We start from the raw sequence: 9682 nt of genomic DNA, 5'->3' as shown, positions 1-9682 counted from the left end.
CTGCCCCAGAGGCAGGCGGGCCAGGCTGGCCCACTGTGCAGAGGGGAAAGTCGAGGCCCAGCCTGGGAGTTACACAGCTTCAGGGCAGGCGGCTGGGGTTTCCATTCATTTTAACGCTCATCCCACAAGAAAAGGGGGAAATCACATTGGAACTGGTGGGCAGCCCGGCTGGTGTGGCTCAGTGGTTGAGCGTCAACCTAGGAACCAGGAGGTCACGGTTCGATTCCAGGTCAGGGCACAGGCCCGGGTTGTGGGCTCGACCCCCAGTGTGGGGCGTGCAGGAGGCAGCCGGCCCATGATTCTCTCTCATCATGGATGTTTCTATCTCTCTCTCCCTCTCCCTTCCGCTCTGGAATCAATAAGAATACGTTTTTTAAAAAAGAAAAAGAAGGAGGAGACATAAGCTGACCCTCTGGGAGGCGGTGGGAGGGGCGGGGAGGCCGGGGGTGTGGGGGCCGCTGAGTGTGCTGAGCTGAGCTGGCAGCGGTGGCTGGACCTGAGCGGGGGGCTGGCTGCTGTGAGGAGGAATCGGGAATTGATGCCACAGACCGTCAGACGGGGGAGTCAGCAAAGGTCTGTGAGCAGAAGACATGATGGTGAGACACTAGCCCAGCCGTGGGCAAACTACGGCCCGCGGGCCGGATCCGGCCCGTTTGAAATGAATAAAACTAAAAAAAAAAGACCGTACCCTTTTATGTAATGATGTTTACTTTGAATTTATATTAGTTCACACAAACACTCCATCCATGCTTTTGTTCCGGCCTCCGGTCCAGTTTAAGAACCCATTGTGGCCCTTGAGTCAAAAAGTTTGCCCACCCCTGGTCTAGACCGTGTGCAGGGAGCCAGGGCCTGGCTGGCGGTAGGGGCAGGAGAAGGCATGTGCCCGAGATGGGGTGCAGGTCTCTGTGATCAATGCGGGGAGGGGAGAGGCTGAGGGAAGAGAAGGGGGTGGGCTGGGGTTCTGGGGCTTCAGTTGGGGCAATAAGAAGCAGAAAGGTGAGAGGTCGGGGTGCGTTTGGCCTTGAGGCGCCCATGGGTGCTCCTGGCCGCGGGCTGTGGGTGTGGGCTTGGAAAGAATGAGATGGGGATGACGGCTTGGGCACTTGAGGCTGTGGTCTCCTCAGGAGACAGTGGGGAGGTGACAAATCCTCACGGGGGCGGGGCGGGCCTGGGACCCCTGCCCCCCGAGCCTGGAGACCCTGGATCTGCGTCCTGGGGAGTAGGTGCCAGCCTCGGTCCTGCTCCTGGGGCTGATCCACAGAGCGGGGGGCTGGCCAGGGGCCCAGGCAGAGGGCGGGTGCAGCACCCCAGGCTCGCCAGCTCTTCCTCCGCAGACCAACCTCTGCCCTCTCCGTGGGCAACCGCACGGCCGCGGCAGCGCCAGTCCCCTTCCGCTCCGAGCACCTGAGCGAGCCTGGTGTTTGGTGTCTGCCGCCTGCCACCCACAGCTTCCCAGCAGCCACCCGAGGCATCCCCCACCCCCACCCCACACTGGGGCGGGCAGAAAGGAGGCCTGCTGCCGCTGCCAGCGCCTGGCACCTGTCCGGGCCCCGCTGCCTGCCTGGCACACTCCTCGGGGCTGTGACTCCCTCCAGGCCTCCTCTGCCCTCTGCTCCTCGCTGAGCGCCTACTGCGCGCAGGCACGGGGCTGGGTGCTGGGACAGAGCAGGGAGGCGGAGGTGGCCTCCATCCTTGGCAGTTCCAGGTAGTGAGGGAAGTGGATGGTGCGGGCCCTGATGGGGCGGGTTTTTAATGCATTCTTTATTGTCGATAGTATTACAGATATCTCCCGTTTTCCCCCCTTGCCCCCCTCCTCCCAGCCCCTACCGACTCCCCAGGTCTTCCTACCTATCGCCCGTCTCCTTGAGCTTTGCATGTCAGTATGTGTGTTCCTTGGTTTGTCTCTTCTCATCTGATGGGTGGGGCAGTTTTGAGAGAACAAATAACCAACTTGCTGAACCCAGCCCATGGGTGCTGGGGAAGACTTGTTAAAGGTACACTCCCCAATAGAACAGGGAACAGCATGCCAGGCAGAGGGAACAGCATAGGCGAAGGCGTTGTAGGAGGAGAGAGCCTGGGCGTTTCGGCAGCCCAGAGGCGCCCAGTGTGGCAGGAACCTGAGTGAAGGGAGGGGGGCCCAGTGGCGGGCAGCGGGGGGCCCTGACTAGCTGCTTGGTAAATAGCCTGGAATACTTCGGGCCGCGGCTCGGGAAGACGGCTGGTTGGAGCCAGGGGCTGAGAGGCCGCGTCTGACCCCTGCACTGTGACCTTGAACAAGACGCTTCTGCTCCCCAGGCCGTTTGGGTAACCCTGACCCTAGAGTGCTCAGGGCCTTTGCCCTCACGATGCCGCTTGGAGGCACCTGTGTCCTTCAGGCTGAGGAGTGGATGGCACCTCTTCCAGATGCCACCCCGACCGCCCACACCACCCGACCCTCTCACTCTCTGCTACTGCACCTGCTTCTGGCTGCCGGGCTGACACTGCAATCTCAGACGCTCCTGGGAGCACTTTCGCTTGTCTGTTGTCTGTCTGCCCCTCACCTGGGAGTTCCGTGCCCGCAGGGGCTCAGGGAGCTGTCAGCAGAGTGACAGAGGCTGGAGGGTAACAGGAAGAGGCTCCCGCCCTGGCATCGAAGGGACCCGAATTCAGAATGTGCTCCCCCGCAGTAAAGTGCTCTGAGGACGTGGCCAGGTGACTCGAACTCTCTGAGCCTCAGTCTTCTCACCTGCCAAGTGGGTCCTATCTATTGGAGAGAGTCCCGCGTGGGACTGTTCCCACCTTCAGCCCCAACCCCAGGAAGTGGGAGTCGCCAGGGCCTGATCCAGGTCAAGTTCACCGGCTTCCGCTAGCCTTTCCTTGGTAGCTTCTGCCTTAGCACATCATCCATCCGCCTACAGGTGCCTCTTCTGAGGTGGGGCCGTGAGCACCGAGAGGCAGCCCCGTTTTCTGGGGGACAGACGGGATCCCCACACCCCTAGGGCCCTTCAGGGAGCAGTTCCAAGCACACACCAGGCCACGGGCCACGTCTGAGGCAGGATCCGTCATTATCTCGTTCGTTTCATCAGCACCCAGCCCCCAGCCACACACCCACATGGGCCAGAGCGAGCCAGACACCCCATGCAGCCTGCATCCCTGCCCACGTGCCCCCAAACCCTGACAGCCCCAGCCCCAGCGTCTCAAGGGAGGCCCGTCAGACACAACAAACGCTCCGTCTGCGTGGGAGGCGCCCCCACAGTCAGACTGGCGCGGGAGACTTCCCTTCCTGGACAGGCAGGGAGCCCAGTCCGGTCCTCCGTGGTGGGCGCTGGTGACCGTGCCAGCTAGGGGCACCCCGTCTCCAAGGGGCCAGCCTCCCCCACACCTTCCCCCAAGGCAACACACAGAGACTCAGGGGCTTAGAAACCAGACATGTTTTAAATATACATTGGCACAATATTAACATTAAATACACATCATAAATAAGCCTCATAAATAAAAATGTTTAAAAAAAAACAGATACAAACTGATAAAAAAAAAAAAAAAAAAACAACGATAAATTAATCACATTCCTTCAAGGAACTGGCCCAGAACCCGCAGGACAATCGGTTTCGGCCTGAGAGAAATTCCACGACCCACCACCAGGGGGAGCAGCCGGCAGCCAGAACCCGAGGCCGGGCGCTGCCGGGCGCTGGCTGGGAGGTTCCCTGCACAGAACTCAGTCTGCACCCCGGTCCGTCTGCACCCGGACCCCAGTTTATGGAAAGAACTTGAAACCCATCCTGTGTCAGTGAGTCCCAGCAGCTGACAGGCACAGCTTTCCCCGGCCCCCACCCCCTTCCATTCACAAAGACAAAACCCGAGGGCCGGGGAGGTCACGTGGCCGAGGGGCCACGCTGGGCCCTGAGCCCCTTTCCTGGGACCGGCCCATCAGGGCTTCCTGCAGGACACTCGCCCCGGTCACAGCTGCCTGCAGTGAGGTCACCAGACGTCCAGGTGTCTGGCAATGAGGCATCCGAGGCCAGCTCAGGCCCTGACCACCACCCCCCTCCCCCTTGGAACCAGCCGCCACTAAAAGGAGGAAGTCTGGGGGCCACGGCTCTGCAAGTCATGAGAGGGAAGGGCCAGCAGACCTCCGGGCAGCGGAGTGGGGGGTGGCGGTCAGTCTGGCCATGAGTCAGCCTGTGTCATCAGACCCCTGAATCAATGGAAAGTTGGCCCCGCGTGGCCTGACCCAGCCACCCCACTGGGACTGGGGAAGTCGGGGCTGGGGGGGCACAATGGTGAGGTCCTGTCCCCCAGTCCGGGAGGAGGTAGAGGAGCCGACCAGGCTCTCACCCCTTAAAGTGCACTTGGGAGAGATGGGAAGCAGGTGTGGAGACCCGGGCACCATCCTGAGAGCACCTGCTGGTCCTCCCCCTGCTGGGGGGGCGGTGGGGGGGCTACCGGGGCAGCTGCCCCCTGGGCACGAGTCTCCTGCCCCTCCTGGAGGGTTGCATCCCGCGCGCCCTGCGCACCCCCCTCGGCCGGGCCTGGCGGGGGCTTTGTCTCCGGCTCCTCCGACTCCAGGTCTCCCTCCACTCGTGGAAGACCTGCCTTGCCGAGTGCATGAAGCGGTGGAAGCCACGCAGGAACCGGCAGCCCTTCAACTTGAGCTGGAAGGCGTCCGGGGTGCGGGTGGGCGGCGGTGAGGGCCCCGGGCCCGCCTGCGGGGGTGCAGCCGTGTCCGGGGAGCCCGGGAGCAGCTCCCCCATGCAGTGGATGTTGTTCCTGATCCCGTGGATGTACCTGATGGCCATCCCCCAGGCCTGGACGTTGGGCATGTCCCGCTGGAACGCGTGCAGCCTGCGCAGCACCTGGCCCAGCTGGGTGTTGAGTGTCCGCAGGAAGTCCTTCCTGCTGAGCCCCTCCAGGGCCTGCTTGCTGGGGAAGACCCCGGGGCGCTCCTGGCAGCCCTGTTTCAGTCCAGACATGTCAAGGCCTTGGATGTGGACCTGGGGGGGAGGAGAACCAGGGGGTGAGTGCTGGAGCCCCCACTGTGCGCATGTGCGCGCGCACACACACACACACACACACACACACACACACGTCTGCTCTGGTCAGCCTTGACATGCTCGACCTCGTCCACCCCCTAGCTAACCTGCCCATTGTACAGATCCAGAAACTGAGGCCCAAGAGGGGAGAGGACTCCTCGGCCACTGCAGGCAGGGTCGGAGGGATGCAGGGGGCCTATTGGGGGTGACCGCACAGGCAGTGACTGTGGTGGGGGGCGTGTCCATGGGAAGGTGACCATGAGCCCAGGAGAGCAGGACTGTTTTGTTCGCTGCTGCATCTCGGGGGCCGAGGACAAGGCATGTGGGGGGCGGGGTGCAGTAAGCGTGCTGGACAGATGGAGGGTTGAAGTAGTGCGGCCGGGTTCACACCCCAGGCCCCCTGAGCTAGGGAAGCTGTACTGTCTCGGGAGTAGGCCTCGGGTGGGTGTCTGACGCGGTTCTGGAGTAACAGGGGGACTCGGTTTCCCCACCCCCGTCCCCATCCTCTCTGCGGCTCACTCCCGCCCTAAGCCCCACGTTCTCCGAGACTCAGATGCCCCCGGGGCGGGCACTCACATAGGGGTCCAGGAGCAAGCTGGTGTCCTGCAGGAGGTTCGCCTGGTTCCACAGCTGCTCGAGGAGCTTTTGGCCATCGCCCGGGCAGGCACCCATGAACACTGGGTTCAGGAACAGGAGCCTGAGGATCAGACCTGGGGCAGAAAGAGGGGGTGTCACCTGACTTGGCGAGAAAGCCATGCGGGGGCCAGCTTTCAGGGGTGGGGGAGGGCGCTCAGAGGGTGCAGCCCATCCTCCCGGCTCTGTGCCGCGGAGGGGGCATGGGCGCACCTGCTGGGGCCACCGCACCTGCCCAGCACCTGAAACAGGGGCTGCAATCCACCAAGGAGGCCATGGAGAGGAGGCAGTGGGGCCTGGAGCCGACAGGGGTGGACCAGGTGGGATTGCTCTTGGCAAGGCCTCCAGGCTAAGGGACGGGATTGCCCCAGGGCCCTGGGCCCCCTGTGACCGACCCATTTTACTGACGGGAAAACCAAGGTGCTGAAGAAGGGCTGCCCAAGTCACACAGGGCCAGCCTGTCCCCCAACCTTGAGCCTTCCTCCTCTCTCCATAGGTGGCCACCCCTGTCTGCCAGGCCCACAGGGGAGGGAGCCTGGCTGCCAGGCTGGGAGCCTGTGGGAATGTTTGGGGAGGGGGGTGGCAGGCACAGTGACCGCTCGCCCTCCTCCCCCCACTCACCAGCAGCCACGTGGTCGGAAGGGGCCTGTGGTGCAATGGCCGGAAGGCAGTGACACCACGTTCCCTTCCTAATAATCGCCCGGCCCCGGGGAAGATGCTGCTGGGGGGTGGGGGGGGACGGGCGGAGGGGCCGGGGCCTCAGGCACAGCGACCACTGGGCCCCCTCCCCGCCTCCCCGCCTCCCCAGGTGTCTGCTGAGTGCGCACGTGGGGCCAGGTGTGCGCCTGCTGTGGGTGCAGGTCTGTGTAAGGTTGAAGAGATCAGACGGGCCCCATCCACCGTGGGGCCCAGGGCTGCATGTGGGGGTTCCCGGGTTGGTGAGATTGAGGGTTCCGGATGATGTCACATCGCCCGGCGTGTGTCACCCTGTGGGTGTGGCTATGTGGCTGTGTGATTGTGTGGGCTCCAGGGCCCCTGTGCCTGGCTGACTGTGACCCTGCAAATCAAGGCGAGAAGGAGGCCCCTCGAGACGGGGTGCCCCGCTTTGCCCCTCAGCTTCTATAGCTTCCTCTCCACAGCACAACTCCCACCTCCCTCCTGCTGCCCCAGCCTCTCACCCAATCGGTCCCCTCCCCTGGCTCCCTGAGCTGTCTCTGCATTGCCTCCCTCTGGAAGCCCTCCTGGGTTACCCCTTCTCCACCCTGTGAAGATGCCGTGTTCTCAGTGGACCCCTGTCTTTGCCTGACCTCCTGCTTTTTTTTCAGTCTCAGCATCCTTCTGCCCGGGGCCCGGTCTCCCCAGCTCCCAGGGGACAGAGGGTACCCTGCTCCCCGCAGACACCCGCGGTTCACAGCAAGCAGGTGCTGGCGGGGAGGAAGGAAGTACTTACTGAGCAGCGTCCTCCTCATAGGCTGTGCCCACATGCTGGGTGTCCACGCTCCGGCCTGTGCCTGTTGGGGATGACACCTCCGGGCTGGGAGCCCTGCGGGCTGACAGCCACTTTATTGCCTGCCAGAGCGATTGGCCAACACCTCGTGAGGTGGGTGGGGAGGGGCAGGGGGGAGGGCAGGCCTTCTGGGAACATGACCCCAAAAACCAAAGTTTCCACGGGCGGCCAATGGGCGCTGGGCACCGCGGGATGCCTGCTCCTCCTCCTGTTTTCTTCGAATTCGTTCTTCGAGGTCAGCTCCACGCCCAAGGATGATGCAAAGTGCAGCCTCAGCCTTCCTGGGGTGACGGGCAGCCGGGGGTCCGTGCCACCGGCCAGGCGCCGGGCGGGGGACGGAGGGGCAGGTCGGCCGGCCGGGCCCCTTGCTGGCCTGCGGGCCGGTCTCGGCCCAGGAGCCGCGGTCTCACAGGCCACTGTGGTTTGGGGCTGAGGGGAGCAAGACATCTTCCTTTTTGGGTGCCCTTCCCGCCCTCGCGGGGCTGTTGGGACATCTGTGAGCGGAAACCCTGGGCCCCGGGCACAGAGCCAGCCCCGGGCTGGCAGCCCCGAGATTGTGGTTCAGCCCCAGGACCTGCCTCCCCCAACGGGGCTCCTGGCATCGCCTGTACCCACCGAGCGCCCCGCACCCCAGCAGCCGGGCCCCTTCCCTACAGACAGGGTCCTCCGGGGAGAAGCCGGCACTTGGTTCTTCCCAGAGAAGCGGGTCCAAGCCCGCTGACACGCTCTGTGGCCTGAGGCAAATTGCCTAACCTCTCTGGGCCTCGGGGCCCCACCTGCAAAAGAGGATTTGAAAAGCATTTGCTGGCCCACCTCTCAGGGCCGCTAGCGTCATGGACATAAAAGGCAAAGACTCTTTGAAGGAAAAAGGAAAGATGAAAGCCTAATTCCAAGTACTAGCTAGGGGGGGGGGGGGGGGAGGCAGAGGGGGGGGCGTTGTGGGGAGGGGAGTGTAGGAGAGGGGGAAGCTGTGAGCTCAGAGGGGAAACCAGCCGGGGAGGGGAGTCGCCCTGGTGACGGTTGGCACCCGGTTTCACTTTCTCTGAAAGATAGCGATCGTGGGCTGGTCCTGAGTCTCACAGACCTCTGAGATCAGAGGGAAGGGGCCCTGGAGTCGGCGCCTCCCAAGGCAACCAGCTCCCTCACCATGGGGTAAACTGAGGCCCAGGTGGGGGCAAAAGAGGCAGAGGGGCTGGCCGGGCCTCCAGGCCCTGCCTGGGAGTCCAGCACGTTGGCCAGGCCTGGGAGAAGGTCGCTCGCTGGCCCGAGGCCTCCGGAGTCTGGCAGGAAGGGGGGTGTCCGAGGCTGGGGAGCCAGGGCGGGGCCTCTGCGGGCTGCCAGGGAGGCCTGGGCTGCTCCAGCTGGGCCTCTAGAGCCTGGACGGGCAAAGCCCAGGTGCCAGGGCTGATGCGCTCCTGTCCGTCTCCACTCCTGGCACCGGTCACAGCCACCAACGCCGTGCCCACCGGCTGTCCCCTCTGCAGAGACGACCAATCAAGCCTGCATTCCTTCAACAAATGTCCCCCTGCCACCTCTGTGCCAGCCACCCCAGGTGCTGCGGCTCCACAGTCGGCACCACCAGATGCACCCCCATGCCCAGGAGGTGGCTCCTCAGCCCCACCCACTCCCTGGCACCCCAACACGGCGCTTGCTGTGCCATGCGCAATCACCCCACTGGGCCCAATCACCCCACCATGCCCGATCACCCCACCGTGCCCAATCACCCCACCATGCCCAATCACCCCACCATGCCCAATCACCCCACCGTGCCCCATCACCCCACCGTGCCCAATCACCCCACCATGCCCAATCACCCCATCGCCACCCAAAGGGCCAGTTCTGGATTCTCCTCTGAGCGTGTTGCTTCCGCTAAATTCCTCGTTTCGGTGCCCACCCCCACAAGGCTGCTTCCTGCGCCCAGGCCGCTGCTCCTTCTTCATTTCACATCCCTGCTCTCGTTTTGCAACAGCCCCTGAGGGGGAGTGGCCGGCCGGGGGGCGTTGGCTCCTTTAACGAGGAAACCGAAATTCAGGGAAGCTCGGGGCCTGGCTCCAGGGCCAGGTCTGGCGGGGCAGCTCCTGGCCCCTCTCAGCTCCTGCTGACCGGTCTCCACCCTTGGGGGACAGCCATGTGCATCCTCCTCTCCCCGTGGTCCAGGGGGGCCGACTGTCTCCGTGGCTTAAAAAGGCCTCTGAGCCCGGCTGCCGTGGCTCAGTGGTTGGTGTCGACCTGTGAACTAGCAGGTCATGGTTCCATTCCCCCTCAAGGGCACACGCCTGGGTTGCGGGCTCCATCCCCAGGAGCGGGCGTGCAGGAGGCAGCTGATCCATGATTCTCTCTCATCATTGATGTTTCTCTCATTCTCTCTCCCTTTCTGTCTGAAATCAATTAAATATATAAATATATATATCTATAATAATAAAAGCGTAATATGCTAATTAGACCAGACAGCCAAACGACCTTCCCGATGACCTTCCTGACGAAGGTGGGGCTGCAAGGACCGAGGCAAGCCATTGCGGCTGCGAGGGCCGAG

The 9682-nt window shown here is 63.3% G+C and overlaps 1 protein-coding gene across 2 annotated transcripts; it reads right to left on the bottom strand.

Moving 5' to 3' along the window:
• Positions 1–3421: 3421 nt before the first annotated feature.
• OSM (oncostatin M) lies at positions 3422–8037 on the bottom strand. 2 transcript variants are annotated; one of them, XM_036353800.1, is made up of 3 exons: positions 7093–8037; positions 5586–6699; positions 3422–4970 (listed from the first exon to the last, which is right to left on the bottom strand). In XM_036353800.1, the coding sequence occupies exons 2-3, from the start codon at positions 6039–6041 to the stop codon at positions 4419–4421; spliced, it is 1008 nt and encodes a 335-aa protein (XP_036209693.1). In that variant the 5' UTR covers positions 6042–6699; positions 7093–8037; the 3' UTR covers positions 3422–4418. The 2 variants fall into 2 exon arrangements, with proteins under 2 accessions (XP_036209693.1, XP_036209694.1); XM_036353801.1 differs by having other exon boundaries at positions 5586–5719.
• Positions 8038–9682: the final 1645 nt, after the last annotated feature.

This window comes from Myotis myotis, unplaced genomic scaffold (assembly GCF_014108235.1).
Source record: "Myotis myotis isolate mMyoMyo1 unplaced genomic scaffold, mMyoMyo1.p scaffold_m19_p_20, whole genome shotgun sequence".
NCBI lineage: Eukaryota > Metazoa > Chordata > Mammalia > Chiroptera > Vespertilionidae > Myotis > Myotis myotis.
The sequence above is the reverse complement of the archived record's forward strand: the minus strand, read 5'-3'. Positions and strand labels throughout refer to the sequence as shown.